Raw genomic sequence first — 22,683 nt, 5'->3', positions numbered from 1 at the left:
AGTATCAAAAACAGCCCCTGTGATTGTCAGACTGATTTAGAGGTAATGTGAACTACATGATGGGCCGTTGGTTAGTTTAATTGTCACAATGTTCAATATCCAAGACGTTTATTGTCGCTCAAGTACAATCACGTGAAATTTCTCTAGCTGGGAGGCTCCATTTTAAAATGGGAAATATTAAATATAAAAGATAAAATCTAATGACGCAGTAAACAATAAAAATAAGGACATTTGAGAAAATATGTACATTAAGGGCTAAATATATACATGTAAAGAACATATACGTTTACGGATGAGGCAGAAGTATGTGTAATGTGTTATATGTTATAAACAGTAATCTACTATGGCTGAACAAACAAAGAAAAGATCGATGACTACAGATACAACTTCAATATTAAGTGAAAATCTGAGGAAAAAGAAACAAATCTGACGCTCAGATGAAGGCAGACAGTCTACAAAAAAATGTGAGGAATAGCAAGAGTTAGAACCGTGACAAAGGGTGCCAACCGTGGACGTCTGGTAAACTTAGAAAGAGTGCTCTCATAATTACTGATTATCGGAAGCGCTCAAGAACACGAAGATAAAAATCTATGAGATTGTATCTTTAAGCACAGACTGTACATTTTACTGTAAGTTTCCCTTCTGATATGTATTTAAGTATAAAGTAGTAGAACTACTTCATAACTGTACATAAATTACATTTTAATGTAGCCCTGGTATCCTATCTTCACTGCACCAGATGTGTATTCATCCATGACTGAAAATAGTCCCTTACAAATGCAGCTTTTACTCCTCTACGGTTACATTGCAGAGAAAGCTGCATTGCCCAGTTGTTTTAGGAGGCTACATTGCCTTTTTAAAAATGAACCCATGTGTTATTGAGCGTTTTCTGAGACGTATATATTGTTGGAACAAATAGATTGGGCCAGAGAGCTGCAGGCATTTGTCAGGGAATTGTTATTAAACACATTTTTGTTTCCTGTCTTTTCATGGGATTTGATGAAAATAAGAAAAATACTGACAAACCTCAGCCTTGTGCAAGAAAAAGAACATCTTCTAGTTCACTTTGCTGTTATAACACCTTCATATTTCATAGTGATTCATAGTGTGTGTGTGACAAATATGCACCTTGTCATTTTGATTAACAGGAAGCCGGGCAGTCCCAGGTTCCTGTGGCCCACATGGTTCCACGTCAGATAGAAAAACAGGCATTAGGGTGTTTCTGAGTCATAATTACCTCCCACAGGGAAAGAGATGTGAATAGGGCCGATCTTAAGGGAGAAGAAGAGGTCATGACTTATTATATTCAGCTATTTCTGTGTCCCGCTTCACACCACTAGACTCAAGGCTTTTTGCCATGTAAAGCAATATTGTGATTCTCACTTGATGGGAGGCCTATTATTCTGTACTGAGTTAAGTGTCCACCCCTAGAGAGAGTAATTAGGTGCACATATGTTGCCTCTTTGGTCCTCAGAGAAGGAGAAAAACCTCACAGCCTTTTGGAATTTCTTGTAAGATGTTTCCTACAGTTGAAATAAGCTTGCCGAACATTTAGATGATGCGAAAAACAATCTTCTCCAGAGATCTGCAAACATGTCTTAACTCTGCTTGTATTGCTCCAGATGACCCCCCCACCCCAGCAGTTTATGTGTGCTTATATTCTCTCAGTACAACAATGCTCATGGCACACGATGCAAATGGCTGACAGTAACTAGGTCAGCTAAACTACAGCTTAAGTGCAGCTTTGACTAATTAATAATGCATATGATAAAGACTAAAGTTGCCGGGTCTTGAACAAAGATGAAGCAGATCTCAGTTGTTGTTTTTTTTGTGGCGTATCTTAATTTTCATGCGGAGTCTCCTGCTCCTCTTTAGGGGTCAAAGTCACAGACCTGAGCGGCCGTTAAACCTCCGGTCCACACACAACACACACAAAGGGGCCTGGTGTCAGAGCAGCAAACCTGTGTGGGTGTGTTTCTTCACTGACAATGCTCTGAGCTCCGTTCCTCGGTCACCCACACAGCCTCGAGTGGAACGAAAGCTATGCATGGGCTCATTCATTCCATGGGCCGAGGGAGGGACGGCCGTGCATCTTCGAGTTGTTATTTACGACCCAACAAGGCCGTGTTGTTGATCATTAGAGCCCGAGTGCTGTACGGCCATGTTAACATGTTCTCCAGCTAGGATAATGCTAAATAACATCCCACTGAATCATCCACACAGGAGCCAGGCTTCTTTCCTTGCTCAGAGTAAGATACTGGACCGTGCCCAGAAACCCCTGGTTGACACTCCGTGGCAGGAAGTGTTGTTATGATCATGGGCGGTGGGCCAAAGGCTTTGGAGATAGGCAGGTGTGTCCTGGATACGACCTCTGGCTTTGTTGTTGATATTACATCTGTGCTGCTGGACATTATGACTGGGAGGAGCACAGGGAGTGGAGTGCTACTCACTGTACGATGATTTATCAGCTCCATGAAGCATTACACATCAGGACAAGCAGGCCGACTCTACTGGCTGGGATTGAAATACGACACAGGGGTTAGTGGAGGATGTGGCTGAAATGTTTTCACTCTAAAATGGTGTGTTTAAGGCCCGTTGTGTTTCTGTGTTTTCCCCAGATGAGAACGTGAAGGCTGGCGTCCACCAAGGCCTCCGCTGCACCTTGGGCAGCGCACACACATGATCACATGACTCTGGACATGGACGCGGTCCTGTCAGACTTTGTTCGGTCCACAGGGGCTGAACCGGGTCTGGCAAGAGACCTGCTGGAAGGTAAGAAACAGTCCACCACAGACTTTTGAAGCCTTGAGTTTGATAGCTTGGTTGCGGCCATGTTGGCTTTTTGGAGCCAGAAGTGAAAATATTTGGATGAGAGGGTTGAGTAAGAGAGCCTGTAGATTATTTATTAGCAGGTGAATGAGCGAGTTAACCATTGTTCTTTCCACAGAATAAGATTCTATTTGTGGTGTTTGCTTACCGCTGTTGTTTATTCATTAGACTAGGGAAGCTAAAAGAGCTCGTGGAATGTAGAGGACTTAGCAGTCCAATAACACTTACAGGGTAACTTTAAATAACACATCTCATCACTGCGGCCCGATGTCTCGTCTGTTGGGGAAAGCCAACAGTAACCTTAATCCCATGCATGTGCTGCTACAATGTAAATCAATGTATGTCAAACTCTAAACTGCCTAACAAGCCAGGCATGGGGAGTGCAAACACTGTAATGCGCTAGATTTTCACTCACCAAAAAAAGGAGCACAGACGGCCAATTAGAACAATAAACCACACAGAAAGCCAAATGATTGGTCCGATATTTGTGTTGTAAAATAATCTCCATAAGGCAACACCTGGCCGAGAGGTTAAGTTCAGTGTCTGAGTTGGCTGAGGTGACACCTAGCAGACTGATTGGAGCCGACACCTGTCACTCAAAACAGCAAAGCACCTAATTGTACATAACTTTTAGCCCCTATATGATTTGAACCGTTGAGTTTTTAAAGAGGTGGTATTATGCTGCTTCACATTTTAAGACATATATATATATAATGTAACAATGTTTGATGTCCAGACTAAATGGGCTGAAGTTTCAAATCTGTAGGTGAAGGTATGTTGGAGTAATCCCCAGGCTTCTCAGCTCAGTCTGCAGGCTGCTGTGAACGCCAGGTTTCACACAGTTTTTTTCTACACGCTGCACTTTGTGATGTCACAAGAGGAGAGCTGGCCAATCAGAAGAAAGCGGGCTTGTAGGGGCAGGGTTCCTTAAAGGGACAGAGCTGCCTGTGTCGTTTCAGGCAGAGATTTTTTAACTGTAAATTATGCTAAGATGCTCCACATGTATCAGAGTGAAATATGAAGCTTGAAATGAGCATAATGCCCCCCTTTAGATCAACCTCTGTATAGTTTTCATGAATAGAGTAAACGTTTATTTCTACCAGGATGTAAACATTCAAACAACGTTCATTTCTGCTATTGAGGTGGGCATTTTAATCTGGGTCCTAATAGGGATTGACTGGCTTCTGTAGCCAGCCTCAAGTGCCCACTTGAGGAACTGCAGTTTTCAGGATTCATTTGGATGTTGGATTAATTGTAGGCCCGTCCCTTGATCTCCAAGGTTAGAGGCTTTATCAACCCAACTATTATATAGAAGACTCAAAATTAGAGAATTTCTGTTTTGATCAGCTGCTGATCCTTGTTGTGCCCAAGAGAAAATAGCAGAAGAGGAGAGGAAGCAAGGATGAAAGGAAAAGAAAGGAAGGGGAGGAGAGGAGTGGGGTTTGCAACATTGGGCCAGCTTGCTGATTTAGAGGCCAGTGTGACGGTTTTACGAGTGCACTCTCCAGGGAGAGCTTTGTGCCCATTCATTGGAACTCATTGAGGAGCAGAGTGCTACTGGCACTTGTATAGCTTACATACAGTGCCGCTCCAGGAGAGCAAAAGTGCACACAGCAACAGAAAGCTGGTTGATGGTCAGTTGAATTGGCTTTGATATGTAGGGACAGTAAAAGTGATGTTTGTGTTTATGTTTCCATTTGTTCCAAGTAGCCATTTCGGTATCAGCCAATTGCACATTGCAGTGCGGCGTGTGGTCAAAGCGCAGTGAAGAAATGCTGAACGTGGAATGCAGATGCAGTTCTGTCTACCTTACAGGAGTAAAAGCATGCTCCACATTAATCAGACTTCCATTAGGGGATGAAATCCTTGTAGAGTATGTGCAGCGCGTGTGTGTCCTGGAAAAGTTTCTTTTGTGTCTCTGTGTGTGTATAACGCAGCCGGTGTCTCGTCTGATGGAGAATTAAAGCGTTGGGTGTCTGTCTCTCCCTCCCCCTCAGTCATTTTTTTTTCTGATTCTGCTCTGGCACGAAGCCACCGGGGGCATACATGTGACACCAAACAAGACACTGCACTCAGACAAGAAGAGACGTGGGCCTGGATGTCCTATTTCTGCCTCTTTCTGGTGTTAACTTCACATTCCGGGCCTGAATCAGTCAGCTGCTCTGTGACCCTCTGTGCTCTGAGTCAGGATGATGTGAGGAGCAGGAAGAGAGACGGAGAGAGGAAGACGGAGAGGCATGACAGCAATGCGTGTGGTGCTGCCCCCTAGAGGCTGGTTCGTGTACTGAAGAATGTGTTAGAATATTGAGAAACAGGACTTTAATATTGAGCAACAGCGCTAATTTTTACAGATTATGTTAAAAAGTAATGAGAAAAAAAGAGATATTTCATACTGCAGATGAATTTATTAGTGTTCCCTTTGCTGACGACAGCCATTACAAATGAAGCTGCAACAATGCCTTCCCTGCCACAGTAATAGTAGGCTAATGTAGAGGCATTTAAGGACCATGCATTAGCTGCAGAGTGGCTTTGTGATGGACCTTAAGTTGTATTCCTGGATGTGCGCAGCTCAAGCGGTTGGCAGCCGTACAGCAGAATCAGTTTTGCATTGATTGACGTGAGAGACAGCGGTTAGCGGTGCCGGGTTTCATGTTCGGACGGCTGAGAGGCATCGTGTCTGGAAGTCCGGAGGTCTCTTACACAGGGAGTCCACTAATGCACCCTCAGTCATAACGCTCAGATTACACGCAGGCAGCCTCTGAATGTTTCGGCAGTGATGTGACTTTTATAAGGACTGCTGATACTTCCTGAGGCATCATGGGAAGTTATAATAAGATTGAGGCTTTGCTTGTGTCTTTAAACCTGGAAGGCGTCTCTGTTAGTGAGACAGCACCCAGAGGAGACAGCTGTGTCTGTGTGTGTGCGCGTGGGTACTTCCTCTGGCACATCAGGATATTGCTGTCACTCTGTTAGAGGATCTGTCTGCCATCACTATCCTCATTGTTGCAGCAGCACCCAACCTCAACCTCCAGTTATTATCCCATGATGCAGCTTGTTTAACTCAGACCAAAGCACTGTATGGCTTTACCCCATATAAACTACAGATCCCATCATAGTTTGGAGCTATTATTTACATTTTTGAAGATCTGGGAATTTATTTATTGTATTTATTCGATTCATAATGAGATCTTTGTTTTCCTCAGGTAAAAACTGGGACCTCAGTGCTGCTCTAAATGATTACGAGGAGCTCAGGCAGGTCCACACTGCCAACCTGCCGCAGGTCTTCAACGAGGGCCGCTACTACAAGCAGCCAGAGACACGTGACACGCCCACCCATGTCAGCAAGATCGACAGGCCGTGTGCACAGAAGCAGGAGGACAATGCACAAGGTACGATGGCCGCCTAAACACCCGCGACCTCAACAGGTTTCTTCACTTTCGTCCCTCTCATCGTCCCTTCTTCTTCTCCCCTCCAGAGAAGCGTCTGTCCCGTGGGATCTCCCACGCCAGCTCTGCCATCGTCTCCCTGGCGCGGCTGCAGGTGGCCAACGAGTGTACCAGCGAGCAGTTCCCTCTCGAGATGCCCATCTACACATTCCAGCTGCCAGACCTCAGCGTGTACAGCGAGGACTTCAGGAGCTTCATAGAGAGAGACCTGATAGAGCAGTCCACCATGATGGCTCTGGAGCAGGCTGGTGAGTACTACAGGATATAATATGTGAGTCTTTATGTAGATAACAATGAAATGAATAAGGCCCATAGAGCGGCAGCAATGAGAAACGCCAGTGGAAGCCAGTAAAGTAGAGCGAGATGTAGAGGATGAGACTGAGAGCAAGATCAGAGAAGCAGCATCATCTGGAAGCAAGACGACAACAACCTAATTCAAAGCACCCAGGATCCCACAGGATTCATCTCCCAGCTGAAGCTTTGAACTAACAGAGAGAAACTAGTTAGAGAAGTTTGAAATCTTCCTGCAGATTTTCCCACACGGAGGCAGCACAGATTGTAAAGCCCTGCTCACCTACTTCTGCTCAAAATGTGGGAGCAGTCGACCAAGAATTCAAAGCATCATTACAGACTCAAGGTCCACAAGGTTTGGGTTTCTAAAAGGTGAAGGTGGGAATATAACTTCCCACTGCCACCCTCCGATTCTATCAAAATGATACACGAGTGAAAGAGTCGGCCCTAAAATAAGGGAGAAATGGGAGTCAAATGAAAGGGAACGGAAAGTGGCCAAAAGAAGAATACGGGCCTTTCTCAAACCACTCCCTGCGGACTTCCGCTCCATGTGCGCGCTCACGTGGAGGGTCTGCCACATCGAGTGCGGTCCAAAACCTCTGAGTGTGAGTGGGAGTGGGTTGTTAAAACCTCCACCAGCGAGTTTGCACAGATGCTGACTTACTGGCCAGGTGCAACACTGTGATCATTATGATCATCAGAAGATGAGAGACGTAAATTAAAGCTCTGTGTAACAAGAACTGCTTTGATTACGATGAACGTGAAATAATAAACTGACGTCAGCGTCTTAAAGTTAGCGTTATATTCAGGATCTAATAAACCGTTTTCTTGTCTAGAAACGAGAAAGTTTAAAGTGTTTTATATTAAAAGGGATAGCTTTAAAAACTTTACTGACACACTAGTATTTATGTAGCTCTTATTATTTGTATTACATGAAACCATGGTTATATAAATTTCCTGTCTCCACCGGAGTGAGGGGAGTTTTTTTTAAAACTCAGCGCCGTGTTTGATCACTTCACCTAAAAAGAAGGGTGCTCCGTTCTGAGTGTGACATCAAGTCACACGTGAGTGGGGAGGACTCTGGTTTGAGAAAGGCCCTACCTCTTACAACACATATTCAGATTTTCACTCAAACAGAAAACACACTGATGGCGTCGACTCTCTGGAGACAAGAAGCCAACTGAACAGAGAAACCCAAACCTCCTCATATAGCCTCCCTGTCAGCAAGGAAACCTGTGGCCTTGATTTTGGATCTCTGTCCGTAACAGGGAACCTTCATACTTTTTATACACTTTATATTTTCTGTATCACATTAATAAGAAAGAAGCTTTCAGGGCGTTGGTTTAGCTCAGTTGGTAGAGCAGGCGCCCCATATACAGAGGCTACAGTCCCATTCGGTGCATATCACCCCCCTCTCTCCACTCCCCATATTTCCTCTCTATCTTCAGCTGTCTAATAAAGGCAAAAAGTCTTTATTATTGTCTTAAAATACAAATACAAAAGTGACTCAAACAACCAGATAATAGTATCTCATCACTGCTTAGAAATAAAGGATTTACAGATGAAGAAATCTTAGCACTGTCTCATATTTAATCCAAGTGATGTGCATCATAAATAAGAAAGCATCACAGCTGTTACACTCGATTTAAGTAAAGGTAAAATAAATTGCTACAGCAGTCCATGTTTGTAGATTTACTGAGAGATCCAATGTGCATCTGCATTCTGACCCTATCTACACTGAGGGTTAAATCATTCAGAGCCTCTTCTGTGTTTACTGTTGTTGAATAAATGATGCAGCCAGATAACCCTCCGAGCCCGCCCTGCAGTACAGCAGTGTGCCGTGCCCGAAGCTGTGAAGCAGTCGTCTCTCCCTCAGGGACGCGCGCAGGGCGGTGATGGAGCAGAAAGTGGAGATACTGTGAGACTGTTAGACTCGGGCTGACGGTGGAAGAAAGTCAGAGTGCTGGGTGTTTGAGGGTGCGTGCTAGCATATGGCTTGTGCTAATGATGCCTTCAAAGTGTAGCTGTAGAGGCTAATTAAGCGGTTTGGCTAATTGTCGTCAATTGGCAGTTACTGGTTCCTGCTGCAGGACACTGGAAAACTTATTTTATTTTGAAGGGCTCGTATCAATACCTGTCAGTTATTTTATTGCTATTTTTATATGTATATATTACACCTGCGATAAAGCCTCTGTTACTCTATTATTAGTAGATATAAAGGGTTTTCTGTTCAGTTGTTTTCATTCATTTTTCACCACCTGTGGCTTCTTTTAGATCATGGAATAAACACTTGAATGACATCTCCTAAGGCTTCTTTTTGCACATTATTTTCTTGTCTTTATAGACATGAAAGGCAGAGTCTGTCATAGATGTTGTAAGCCTATAAAGCTGATGGTGCAACACGAAACATGACTCAGGAATCTGATCGCCTTTTTTGTGTGGGTGTGTTTCAATTTCAGTAAATTCAGGGACCTTATTTTGAAAGTCATACAGAGTTCCTTACTCCCTCTTGTTTCTCAATTAGTACACAACTCATGTCCTCATTATAATGTGTGTGCAGGTCGTCTGAACTGGTGGTCCACCATGTGCACCAGCTGTAAGAAGCTGCTTCCTCTGGCCACCACCGGGGACGGGAACTGCCTCCTGCACGCTGCCTCTTTAGGTGAGCCACTCAGATTTTATTTAACATACATTATGAGCATCACAGTTTCTTCAGTCTAGCTTTTTATCATTAAGCTTGGGAACAGCTGTGTCACAGATGTCTAATAACAGTGTCAGTGCTGTGTCACAGCTGCTGAATCCAGAGGAGGGAGCGAGAAAATAGGAGCGAGCGGAGGAAGAAGGGGAGGGAGGGAGGGAGGGAGAAAACTGACCTATAGATCTCAGGAAGCTGTCAGCGGCAGGTTTCAGGGGGATATCAGCTCAACAGGTCGGCGCTGAAGGAGAATGTTGACTCCCGAATGCGAGGACTGCTGCAGCAGACAGGGAGCCGTAAGGGTTAGAGGAAACAGAGCTAATGTGATCTGAGCTGACAGTTTGACATCTTAAAGGCCCTTTGATGGGTGATGAAAGACTTTGTTAGATTTAAAGAGCATCTCAGATTTATTCTTCAGTTTAAGAGAATCAACACCTAGTTTAAGGCAATGGCTGTTTGTGTGTCTGCGTTCTGCAGGGATGTGGGGCTTCCACGACAGAGACCTGATGCTGAGGAAATCCTTGTACACCATGATGAAGAGCGGAGCGGAGAGAGACGCTCTGAAGAGGAGGTGGAGGTGGCAGCAAACCCAACAGAACAAGGAGGTTGGGAATATGTACATCTTGGCGCACTGTACCTGAACGCATCACAACCTCTTTTACTAATGATACGTTAATAAACCTGTGAGAGCCAGTGAAGGGATGAGCTAGATCAGCTTGAATTTTCGTTATATGATGCTAAGTGTGCTTTCCTAGCCGTGCTGCTAATACCGCCAAATGCTCTGTACTTCCTCTCGCTTCTCTTGATGATCGTGTATTAAGTGTTTGCCAATCTATTAGAAAAATTGTGTCACCAAATATAGCTCAGGCAAAGAAGTAGTCCAGATGCTCATGTTTTAAAGATGCCCGAGGCGTCCTGGTGGCCCAGTGATGTAAGACGCAACTTCCTGTTTTGAGTCTGGGCAGCGATCTTTCTTATATGTCCTCTTAAACCTCTGTTTCTTTGATCAAGCTCACCATAAACTGCAAAAATACATTAACAAAACCTTCATTTGTGGTTGCACAAAGCGCCAGGAGATAACCTTGTACACGCGGATGAAAATAGATGAACAGAATAATTATAGGTTTTGTGTGGGCGCCTTATTTATACAGTCTATGGTGGGCGAGCATCAGCACGTGCTTAACAGAGTTTTCATTTGTGTATGTGTTTGTGCAGTCGGGGCTGGTGTACACCGAGGAGGAGTGGGAGAGAGAGTGGAACGAGCTGCTGAAGTTGGCCTCCAGTGAGCCTCGCACTCACCTCAGCAAAAACGGCAACACCAGCGGAGGGTAAGCCGTGCCGCGCACATTTATCCCCCAAAAGCCTGCAAACACACTGACCTCTGAACTCCCCAAGACGCACACATCACACATTGTAACTCTCCTAGTTGATGTCCTGTGCGTCGAAACGCTTCAATTAAAGCAAGAGTGACCTTCTCACCAAGATGGATTTGTCAGGGAAGCTCTTCGTTCCCAGTCGGAGTGTTGCTTCCTCGATTCGATAACATTGTGCAAGCTCTCATGTGAGACTGTGCCATCTACTGGCTAACCGTCAGTATTAATCATTTCTGCTGTAACAGCCTCCCCTGAGCTGTGGATTGCATTAAGCTGCAGCAGGTGATGTGATTTGGTGCAGCCCCCCTGTTGCATAAACAAGCGTAAGAGTGGGTTTATCTCAGGCTACAGAGGCCGATTGGAAACCAACTCTAGTTTCCGCCTACGCACAGAAACCTTGTGGTTATTTCTTGTTTCCATTTTCACTCAAACAGACACACACGCGTTCTCAGACACACGCGAGATATTGCAGCTCATCCGATGGAGAGATAAACACTTGTGATGAAGAGAAAGACTCTGCGGGAGATTGAAATGTCATCTGATTACATTAAATGTCATTAAGCATTGAATTCACTGTGTTTCCTCAGCGTTTGCTCGTCCAGCGCAGAGCCCTCCATCGCTTCAAATAATCCATTAAAGAGCATAATTTGCTCATTTATTCTGGTGGTTTTAACCTCTCATTGAGTTTGACTGTAACACAGTAATCAGGTTAGGGATGTTTGATGGCCCTAGTGTGAGATGAGCCCCTAAATAGGATGAGTGGGATTCACATATTAAGAGGCTCTTTATTAGAGTGAATTTGGCAGCGTGGCTGTTTGTGTGGCTGACAACTTAATTGTTGCACATCCTCTGGCTCCCTGGTGGTTGCATGCCTGAGAGCTCTGCCTCTTGTTTTCTCTCCCTCCCTCCCTTCCTTCCTTTCTGTCCTGCTCTCTTTCTTTCCAACACGTGTAGGAACAGATGGATCTTTTGCACGTTGTCGTCCTGTCTGTTAAAGTTAGCCAGCGGGGCAAAAGGGATCCAAGTGGATCAGAATAGATTACGATTAGCACAAAGATGATTATTTTGGCTGCAGATGTTTCCTATCGGTCGGTACCAGTTCAGGAAATTGTCACAGTATCCCATCATCCTGCTGCATTACATGTCTGTGTCTTCTTATGCAGGGTGGATAACTCTGAGGATCCGGTGTACGAGAGTCTGGAGGAGTTCCATGTGTTTGTGCTGGCCCACGTGTTACGCAGGCCGATTGTAGTGGTGGCTGACACCATGCTCAGAGACTCAGGAGGAGAAGGTACATCAGGAGCAGCTTGCCTCCATATTTTAAATACAGTTGGATTAACAATAAACTAACGCTTGCTTTGGTCGTCTCGCTAAATTCCAGCGTTTGCTCCGATCCCATTTGGAGGGCTCTACCTGCCTCTGGAGGTGCCTCCGAGCCGCTGTCACTGCTCGCCTCTGGTCCTGGCCTACGATCAGGCTCACTTCTCCGCTCTGGTGTCCATGGAGCAGAGAGACCAGCAGCGAGAGCAAGGTAAGCATCCTCATGAGAAATACTTCAGATGTGGGAAGTGACCTTTTCTTGACCTCCCGTTCTTGAGAAATCCACCTGCTGTAATGCGCAATAGTTAAGTTGGGTGATAGTTAAGCAGTCTTTGCTTTTAGCTTGGAAGTGGGAAGATTGCAGGAGTGAGGGTGAGTGGTCTGCCTGTCCTGCTAGAGGTGAATAATGCATGAGACAGCACTCTAATTACCTGGGATCCATTATTAAAACAGGCCAGTTGGCAGCAGGATCCAGGGAGTGGCCAACATGGAGGGAAAGTGGACAGAGGGAGCTTCCTGAGCATATAATTCATACCATATTTTATTGTGTGTGTACATTTATCTCTGCGTAGTCACTGCTCTTGTGTGGAGCACATCGATCCCGTTGTGGTGAGTGCGTTTGTCTTGTTCCGTCCGTTCAGACGCCAGTTCTTTCTACTCCGGATGTGTCTCTTCTCCTCAAGGTCAGAGCAGTCCTCACACGGAGTTCCTTTAATTGACAAACAGAGTGGATCTCTTTGACAACCAGTCTTAGCAGTCACAGCACTCTTCTGTATCTGACTCAGTGGGTGGAACTCGCTTGTCATTTGCGTGGGCAGTCGGCCAACGCCGTCTCTTTTTCTAGCCCACAAACACACATGCGCTTACGCAAACAGCTTCTCTCTTCCTCTCTGCGTCTTCTTCCTCCTTCTCCTTCTTGTGCTGAGTATGTCAGGTCCTATTCTCGTCCTGGAAACTCAAACCTGGTTATTAAGTCTGGGTACGACCACTGCAGACTCGCAGACACACATGATTACTAACCTGCAATCTCTGCCCTTAAGTCATTCCCTTTAATGCCAGCAGCACTTCAAAGACTCCTCCACAGCCCCAGAAGCCTTCAGCACTCCCACTTAAATGTGTGTGTGTGAGTGTGGCAGTGTGTGGTTTCTCTGTTTGTCCACCAGAGGGAGCGTATGTCCAAAGAACGCGCCGTGGCTCGATCACAACACCCCTGCATGACTGTACTTTTTCATTCTGGTACACAGTGTCCTGCGATAGGATCAGAGTTCGTTTTGTCTGCAGTCTCTCTCCAGGATGTTATGAAAACACTCGTGCACTAAGCTCAGTGCATTTGTGTGTCATGTGATGTATCATGTTACACAGCAGCGGTGCTAATCTGCGCTGCTGCAGATCTGATTTTCTTCACTTTTATGCAAGTGGAAGTTTAATGCATTTTCTTATCATTTCTGAATTTTACAAAACACGACAAAAGTTACCTTCCTGGTTTATATCTGCGAACAGATGCCAGACAGACAGGCGGAGGGTCAGACCTAATCTTCCACTGCCAATTAGGGCAGAGTAGCCCCAGCCGGCCCCTAAGCCCTGACCGCATCACCACATATGGGCAGGGGTCCCGGGCTGCTGGAGCCCCAACAGACCCACCCCTCTCTCGTGACAGTCGGTGCCTATGTGTGGACGTCTCAGGTGGAGGGTTGCTCTCGGTTTCCCCGCAGCACAAGCAAAGCGCATCCGTTGGCTCCGTGTGTGTTCAGGTGCCAGAGGCTGGGCTAGAATAGTGGCTCTTTCTTCAGCCCCTCTGTGTGGAAGATTATAGCAGAGTCCCCAGCAGTAACCTGATTCTAAATCACACTGACACATCATGCTACTGCCCCTTTTATGGCCTGCTTGCATGGCTGCTGGTGAAAAAACAGTAAGGGCGGGGTGACTGAAGTCAGAGGTTGTTGCTAAGGACCAAAACTTTCTCTTACTTCTGTTTTTTTTCTCTCTCTCCCATAAGAGCAGTAAAGTGTTTCAGGCAGTCAGGTGAGCCCACATTTCTGTTTGCTTTAAGCCCGCTGCTCCTCACCTTCTGTGTGTTAATGACTGGCCCTTCAGTTGCCGCCGCCGGCCGCGTCTTTTATCAGCTTGTTTGTGCTCCCGTGGTTAAACGATGCATGAGTGGAACCGGCCCTCTAGAAAACTCTGGAGCTATTTCAAGCTACCAAAAACACTTCCAGGTTTTCTTTGGCATCCCATCACCAAGCCTCTAACACCCATTTGAATGAAGTAAATGGTCGTCTTTTACACAAAGACCACCTACATAACAGTGCGGTGCAACCATCCAGCTCTGGCCCAGGTTTCACTTCTCTATCTATAAAAGACAGCCAGTGTATTACACCTAATGCAGGCGGCATAATGAAATCAATATGGCAATGAGGATTAAAATGCTATTTGTTGTGGTTTTACGTGTTACTTCAAATGTGAGGCTCTTGTAATTACCGCCACGGTTCCGCTGTTAAAATCTGTGGTAAAAAAGCAGAGGCTTGTTTATATGCACGACTGCTGTTTACTCTGGTGAATTAGGCCCTTTAAGTCTGCAGCTGTGCAGAGTGACCAAAGTCAGGAATTCAAATTTGTGCGTTTCCAGACAGTACAAATTGTTCCCGAATTGCAGAACAGAGCAAACATTGGCTCAGTGTTCCTGCTGTGAATCAAAACTTGTGATTGATGAATTTGTCATCTTAAGGGAGCGAAAGAAGGAAGAGAATCAACGTACTCTCTGCTCTCATGAGCGCAGACTAAAAAAAGACAAAGCAAAGATATTTATGTCCGATTCTAAATCCTAAGAAAGGTCATCTACCTCATTCCTACCAGCTGCTTCCTCACAGGTTACACCCACGTTTCCTCTGTTGAATCAAAGATGCAAACCGAGCAAGGCGAGGCAGGCGAGCTCTTATGTTGCTGAGTACACAACTCGCATACCGGGGAGGGCTATGATGTCATCCTCGCATAAGCTATGGGAAACGGTCATTCAAGGACAGCAGAACAAGGCTGCCAAGAGGGATAGTAAATACATTACAGCACACTTTAGCCCCCCAGAGCTCAATTGGCAGCGCTGAATCTGTGGATCTGGACCGGGCCCAAGCGGGAACAACAGCTCACACAGCAGTTTGGAATGGAGAGAAAAGGAGGACAGCTGCAACGTGGGAGCCGGGACGCCACCTCACAGACCTCCGCTGCCTGCTGCATGACCCGAGTGGGAACTGAGTGGGAGCTGGTTCACTGTCTTCTGTCTGTCTGTGTGTGTTTGTGATTATGACTGATTTTTTCTGGGCTGGAGTGTTCTAGGAAAGACCCTTTTTTTAGGAAAACCTCCTTGTTTTTCCTCCTTAGATTTAGTGGTGCCATGCCGCTGCACTCATTACTGTGTCTCTGTGGCTACAGGCACAAATCATGCCTTTTTTTAGGTTAAATGCATTGTAATGACTAAATTAGCTGCAATTTATGATGCAAAGGCAAGAGTGGTATTTGAGGACAGCTTGCTGGACGAGCCAAGTCTGTCAGCAGTGCTGTAAGTGATATATTTGGTCATCTGTTTGCTTAGCGACTAATGGTGTCGGATAAAAATAAGTGATCATGTTAGCAGTGTTAAATGTGCTATCGTGGGCATGGCTGCACTAATTTAGTTTCAAGAACTTAAGGCATCATCACGCTGCATGTATCACAGATATTTTAACACTTAGCGTGGTTAATGTGTGCTTTGCACCTACGCAGAGGCACTCACAAAGAGACTAACGAGCTAAAGGGCGAGTGTTTGACCTGCAGTTTCATCAGGGACTCAGGAGAGGCTGTTGTCTGTGTCTATATGAAACCCGACGAGCAGAGCAGCCGATTGGAAAGAACTGATGAAAGCGGGGAGGAGACTGTATCCTCCATCTGGGTCTGACGGTGAAGGCTGGAAAGTCCTCGTCCTGAACAGCCTGCCTCGCTCTGCCGTCATGTGGACAACAGCCCCCACACACTAGGTAGCCTGAGGAGAGCCGTCATGTGGGCCAGTGGGCTCTATAGCTAGTCCTCCTCGCGCTCTTGTTGTTGAAAGGCAGCCATGCACTCACACACAAACACGCCCGCAACTGTGCTCGTACTGTAAGCACGCCTCCCACGAGAGGAAGCCTGGGTGGGTGTCTGTTTTATGTTCTCTGTCCTGTGATTTGTGCTGAAAACCTCTTCCTGCTTGTAAGTAGCTGATCATATCAACAGGGTATGGATTGTAACTTTCTGCAGTCATGCTTTTATTCGGTACTGTTGTCTGTTTGCACTCTATTACTAATCCCAATCCTAATATATGGCCCTGATTAACTTTAGGCCTACTCGCTTTAGCTGCAGTCTCATCGTGCTGTGTGTTACTCCATTGTTAGCAAAGGGTTGATTGATTCAGAGATAAGGGTAGTAAGACAGGGCACAAGTAATCAGACAGATTTGAAAGCAGGCTCTAAAGTGGCAAGACTTTTTTGGAGGAGAAGTCAAAGACAGAAAATGTATGACCCAACTTGTCAGTTGCAGATACTTCCTGATTCAACTTTGACACACTTCCTATTGTTTTGCATGCACAGTTTTCCTTTGCATCATGGGATTATTGACCACATTTATAGTGCACTTAATTAGGATTTATCTCAAATATACTACAGCATGTTTACAACTAGGGCTGCATGACTTTTAAGTCTATTTTCTTCAAACAAAACAAAACCCCTCCTCCTACTTTTAACACACTTGGTTCTCTGTCTCTGACAGCCTTATGAAAAAGTAGAGAGAGTTCAGGCGGAGCGACACGTTTCTAAAAATAAATACAAACAGACTTGTGTCACTTATACGGTATGTCATCATACCATGTCATATCATTTCTGACGGTGTTCAAACGTATGTTTAATCAGCTTGATCAGCTCGGTGACAATAACTTTTTGAAACGAAAGCTCACATCTCGCACTTCCTGTCGGCACACACAACCTCGTAAACACTCCGCGGCACGTCCGCGAAATCAACGGTCCGTTTAGGTAGCCACAACGTTAACCAGCACCGTTGATAACGGGAATACACCTCGCGTAACGGAGCGTCTGCCTCTATCATCCCGCCGGCGTTATCTGTGAAGGCAGCAGCGTCGTGCGCTTGTTCACGACTTACAAGCAGGTGACACGCAGCGGTCAGTTCACTCTGTGCTGTGGTGAAGAGCTGCACCAGTGTGATCTCAGATGGAGTTTTCCTGTATATTAGTGACGGAAAACATGAAACCGGCGTGTCTTTGTTTTGCACCTAGCAACAAAAAAGTAGCAGCTCGAGTTGTTTCACTTGATTTGCCTCACATTTGCACGCGCTGCGATGTGACTATTACACATGCACACATCACAATTGCGATAGTTAAACGATAAATCGTGCAGCATGTTTTGTTTTACAAATGCTTGTTTTACTTGCCCCTTGTTGTACTTTGCTGTTGCAATGATGCTGTGTTCACAGATCTCAGTAATATCTCTGCTGTTATCTACTGTAAGATGATGGCCATGAATGTACAGAACATGATAAGTTAATTCTTGTCCTTTGAAAATGTTAAACAGTCTCATCAAAATATCTATTTAGTATCCGTCCTGTACCGATCAGTTATATCACACTGTCTATGTCAGCAGATAGAAGTTAACAAGAGGTCATAAAGTTGTTTTGATTCCTTGTTTTTTTGTGGATGTTAAGGACAGCTAATCCATGTTGGAAACGATACAAACCAACAAAACAGCCTCACCAAAATGTTCATTTTCAGATGCTTCTTTGGAGCTGTTCTTGGTACCATATGTTATAATTGAAAGCTGAAGAACAGCCATGACCCAATTTCAAACACACCAGATATTTCCTTTATTTTTTTGCTCAAGAAAAAAGGTAGAGCCTGGTTACACAAGAGCAGACAGGCCGCCACAGTAACTCAGAGAACCAGAATAGGAACCAATCTGTGTTATAAAAGGAGCCACAGCCGACTGAGGTCTCTTCTGTCTGGATGAGTCATTACGAGTGACACTCACTGGTCACAGTCACATCTTAAAAAATGGATGGCAGATAGAATACTCCCACCGTCTACTTTACCCCACGCTGACAGGCATCTGGGATAATTAAGGTGGCATTATTCTAGCGTGTCATTACGGTGTCACATTAACTCTGACACCGCGTTGGCCTTGTGAGAGAACGGCTTGCGTGCGATCTCATGTCCGGTGGTAAAGCTAGACCAAACTAACCTTCTGATAATCTCATCTCTTCCAGCTGTTATCCCTCTGACCGACTCGGAGCACAAGCTGCTGGCACTCCATTTCGCAGTGGACCCTGGCAGGGACTGGGAGTGGGGGAGGGACGACAATGATAATACCAAGCTAGCCAAGTAAGTCCTGTGTAGTATATCACAGGTTGTTGATGCTTATCAACAAAGCAAATAGAGATGCTGACAAGGGAAGCAGCACACATGAAGGGGGAGAGTAAAAAAAGTGCAGGCCAAGGCAGTTCTGTTAGTCTGCCCACAAGGCTGTGTGTGGGGGGGATTTAACTCTGATTATGGGCTCCGGGCTCAGGTCTCTTCAAAGAATGAGCAGAGAGAGGACAAATTGTGAGTCACGTCAGTCATCCATAGGGTTTCCCAGGAACGGCCCCACTAAAGCAGCAACACCCTCTCGGAGTTTAGCAAAGAGTTTATGTAAGGGTTTCTGTTTCACATTCCTGCCTGTGAGGGGTTAGCTTATCCTTTAACAAGCTGCAGAATGAACATCGCACATATACAGAGAAAGGACACATCATAATAGCAACTTTTTATGTCGCTGTTAATGCATCGCAGGCAGGAGATTTAGAATTTCTTTAAAATGTCATCGTCAGGCCCATTAATATGCCAAACAGGCCATAATTTTTGCTAAAATGTTTGTTAAATGTCAGCTGTGTAATCCCACTGCTTGTTGTTAATTGCGGGTCCATGTTCTCCCACAGTCTCATCCTGTCTCTGGAGGCCAAACTCAACCTGCTGCACAACTACATGAATGTAACATGGATCCGAATTCCATCTGAAACAAGGGTAACTTTTTTCCTCCCACATGTGTCGTGTTCGTCATGGTTCATTGAGCCCCGGAGAGACTCGTCTGTTCCAGATGTTCTTGAAACCACAGAGTCCAATCAATCAGTTTTATTTACCGTCAGAATGCAATTATGTGAGGCATTTATGTGTTTGTTCTGATTATAAATCATGAGGAAACAGCTGAACCAAGTCCTTTATGTAATGTATTTTTGGTTGAGTTTGTCTGGAGTAGATTCAGAATCCTTTAAAGCTCCACTTATAAACTTTTAATGAGTTTTGAATTAAACCTTCAAGAGTTGTTTAATGTGCTGTATGTGTTTGTGTGTCTGTGTGCAGGCTCCCCTGGCTCAGCCAGAGTCTCCCACAGCTTCTGCAGGTGAGGATGTCCAGTCTCTAGCTGAGTCCATGGACTCTGACCGCGAGTCTGTCGGCAGCAACTCAAACGTCAACAACGGTAAGCCCAGCAAGGAGAAGGACAAGGAGAAGCAGCGCAAGGACAAAGACAAGAGTCGGGCTGATTCTGTAGCCAACAAACTGGGTAGCTTCAGCAAAACCTTGGGAATCAAGCTGAAGAAGAACATGGGAGGTCTGGGAGGCCTCGTGCACGGCAAAATGAACAAATCTAACTCTGGCTCAGGTCGTAACGGGGAGAACGGAGGGGAGAAAACAAAGAAGAAGGAGTCTAAAACAACCAAGGGAAGCAAGGAGGAGTCGGGCCAATCAGCCAGCTCAACCTCTTCTGAGAAGGCGACTAGTCCCTCCCCCACGGACAGACCCTCCAGCTCCTCCCCCACCGAGAGACAGGACAGCGCAGGGAGAGTCTCGGGGGACAAGAGCCTGGAAAACTGGAAATACAGCACGGATGTGAAGCTCAGCCTCAACATCCTGCGGGCCGCCATGCAGGGGGAGCGCAAGTTCATTTTCGCGGGCCTCCTGCTCACCAGCCATCGACACCAGTTCCACGAGGAGATGATCAGCTACTACCTGACCAACGCCCAGGAGCGCTTCAGCCAGGAGCAGGAGCAGAAGAGGAAGGAGGCCGAGAAGAAGCCCCCCGCCGCTAACGAGGCGGCGGTGAAGAAGCCCGAGCATGAGAGTGTCTTCCAGAGGGAGAGGTCGGACAGCTCGCCTCCGGAGAGCTGCTCTCCCGTCCTGCCCCATCACACCCACACCTACAACCACAACTCACAGCCCCCACTGGGTCTCAAGATGCAGGGCAGGAACAGTCCCACTCCTGCAGCCCCTCTTGTCTCTGTCCCCGCCCCTCCTCTCACCCCGCCAGTCTCCCACCATGTCTCCCACCCAGCCCCAGCCCCTGCGCCTTACTCTTCCCCCAGTATTGGTGCTAAGAGACCTGGGCCTGTTCCTGTGTCCGCCCACTACAGCCATACACCGCCCATCCAGAGGCACAGCGTCATTCACTTACAAGATGTCAACATGCAATCCTCCATCTTCCAAGATGACCCCTATAAGCCTGTGGTGGGCACCCTAAAGACATGCGCCACCTACCCGCAGCAGAACCGCACACTCTCGTCCCAGAGTTACAGCCCCGCTCGCCTGTCAGGGGTCCGCACTGTTAACACCATAGAGACCCTGTCCTACAACATGCCTGGCGAACACAAATCCCACACCTACACCAACGGGTTCCATGCGGGAGACATTCAGGACTGCCTGGAGTTTGCTGATGAGGACAACTCGTCTCACACCTGGCTCAACCAAGACAAAACCAAAGGGCGGAGCTCTGGAAGCCCTTTGTACTGCTTTCAGCAGCGCCGCTGCAAGAGGGAGAACTGCTCCTTCTACGGCAGGCCAGAGACAGACAACTACTGCTCCTACTGCTACAGAGAGGAGCTGAAGCGCAGGGAGAGGGAGAGCAAAGTGCAGAGGCCCGCATAGCCATCACAGCCACTTCAGCCACTTGTCAGCAAGGCCGCAGGAGACTGGAGGGAACGACACCATCTGCACTCTGCATTTCCAATAACATGGTGGCAAACATTTTCCTATTTTGTTGAAGAATGCTCTTGTATTCCTGTCACCCTTCCCTTGTTAGTAAAGATTATTACTTTATGAACTTGAAACAGTGAGCAGCTTTGGCCAGAAATTGTGCGACTTTTGTTTCCTTCCCTGTCTTTAGTCTTTTACTTGTTTTAGAGTAAAAGTCATCTCTCTGTGATGTAACTTTCTGTATGTGAGGAAAAGTTCTTTATTTTTCAAAGTGCAAAAGATTTGCATCTCATCAGGAGGGAACATTTTAGCTCTTTTAATCAGTTTGAATGCAATACCTCTGCTTGGTTCTTCAAAAATCTCTGTGGAAAAATTTGTAGTTGTTTTGCAATCAAAATAAATTAAATGGGAGATTAATATTAGACTTTAAAGCAATAAATTGGTGATTTTTGCTACACCCTCTCCCAATTTTGTCTATGCACCAATAATATAGTTACTGTAGGTTAACTGTGTCTTGTAAATTGTAAAGGATTGTCACGGTGTGCTTTTGTAAAACAAATTTGAACTACAGGAATTCAAATGTGTAAGCATTATAGATTGTAATGTTGGATTAGGATGAAATGTAAAACTATCTCATTTGTTAAGTGTACTTTTGTTCTTAACCACGGTGCAAAGGTTTGCTGTGTCAGAATTGGACTTAAAATAATAATTGTGCAAGAGACCATCTCACATATTTGCCCGTAGTCGACCTTTTCAAAGACCACAAGCACTGCCAGACTGGCTTCTTTCAAAATCAAATCTTCAAAATGTTTTACGTGGCAAACACCGAACAATGTGCATAGGATGAGTTGCTTCTCACATATGCAGTGTTTATGGTGTGTTCCTCTGAGTCGCCTGTTAACTTCTCTATTCGGTCCGTGTGTTAGATGAGAAGAATTGTGGGTAGTGAGAGCAGGCCGATGCGTATTTGTCTGAAGTGTGATTACGTGTCTCCTCCCCAACTTACACACACAACACGATGTGCAATCATGCTATTAGCACTATGTGGTGACCTGCAGTATAGATGTGTCACCGGTCCAGTGTGAGATTGTCTGTTCTTCTTCCATATCTAGAGGCCGTTAAACGAAGCACCTGCTGCTAAGAGCACCTCAAGCCTTTGTGATCATCAGTGCTTTAACCAATCAGTGGGTTTGTGAAACCCCGGGCCTCCAAGTGCTTTCTGCTCATTCGACATGACTACTGTAAAGACGCAGTGTTTGTGTTGCTGTTTGTTCTGGTGATGCTTGGATAATGTACCATGCTGTCCTTAACTAAGTGTGTCCTGGCCAAGGATGTCCACTGCTCCCTGGGTTCGCTTCTGTCTCTCTCTCTCTCTCTCCTGTACACACTGCAGTGTTGCTCCTCTTCGTTTCTATGTGACCAGTTCATGGACTCTCACCATGTTAGGACTGTAAGATATGATTTTGTATTCCTTTAAGAGTTTTACACTACTTTAAATTATTAATTTGCACATTAGGTACAGATGTAAATATGAAAAAAATAGTTTATTGTTACAAACATGGTGTGTCTGCGTCTTTTTTTGTGTTCCTTCAAGGAGGTCCTCATGAGAAATCAAGAGATTACAGTTTTAAGTTTTAGGCTGAGTATCAATCAATATGATAATTTGACAGCTTTAAGATCTATAAGGCATAAAATTACCCTATTACATGTTTATATGAC

At 45.6% G+C, this 22,683-nt stretch overlaps 1 protein-coding gene across 1 annotated transcript in view; it reads left to right on the top strand.

Annotated features, from left to right (window-relative positions):
• otud7a (OTU deubiquitinase 7A) overlaps window positions 1-22,481 on the top strand; it is a 37,882-nt gene extending 15,401 nt beyond the window's left edge. Inside the window, exons 3-13 of the mRNA XM_069687163.1 lie at window positions 2,619-2,772; window positions 6,033-6,218; window positions 6,305-6,523; window positions 9,127-9,228; window positions 9,739-9,866; window positions 10,477-10,589; window positions 11,798-11,925; window positions 12,016-12,165; window positions 18,228-18,342; window positions 18,936-19,020; window positions 19,357-22,481. Of these exons, the coding sequence (XP_069543264.1) occupies window positions 2,688-2,772; window positions 6,033-6,218; window positions 6,305-6,523; window positions 9,127-9,228; window positions 9,739-9,866; window positions 10,477-10,589; window positions 11,798-11,925; window positions 12,016-12,165; window positions 18,228-18,342; window positions 18,936-19,020; window positions 19,357-20,916 (2,871 nt within the window). The 5' untranslated portion in view covers window positions 2,619-2,687 and the 3' untranslated portion in view covers window positions 20,917-22,481. The remainder of the gene's footprint in view (window positions 1-2,618; window positions 2,773-6,032; window positions 6,219-6,304; window positions 6,524-9,126; window positions 9,229-9,738; window positions 9,867-10,476; window positions 10,590-11,797; window positions 11,926-12,015; window positions 12,166-18,227; window positions 18,343-18,935; window positions 19,021-19,356) is intronic.
• Window positions 22,482-22,683: the final 202 nt, after the last annotated feature.

The sequence above is a fragment of the Semicossyphus pulcher genome, unplaced genomic scaffold (assembly GCF_022749685.1).
Source record: "Semicossyphus pulcher isolate SPU_LCO1_2020_fin unplaced genomic scaffold, fSemPul1.0.p SCAF_8, whole genome shotgun sequence".
NCBI lineage: Eukaryota > Metazoa > Chordata > Actinopteri > Labriformes > Labridae > Semicossyphus > Semicossyphus pulcher.
Note: the sequence above shows the minus strand (reverse complement) of the source record. Positions and strands in the feature narration are given on the sequence as shown.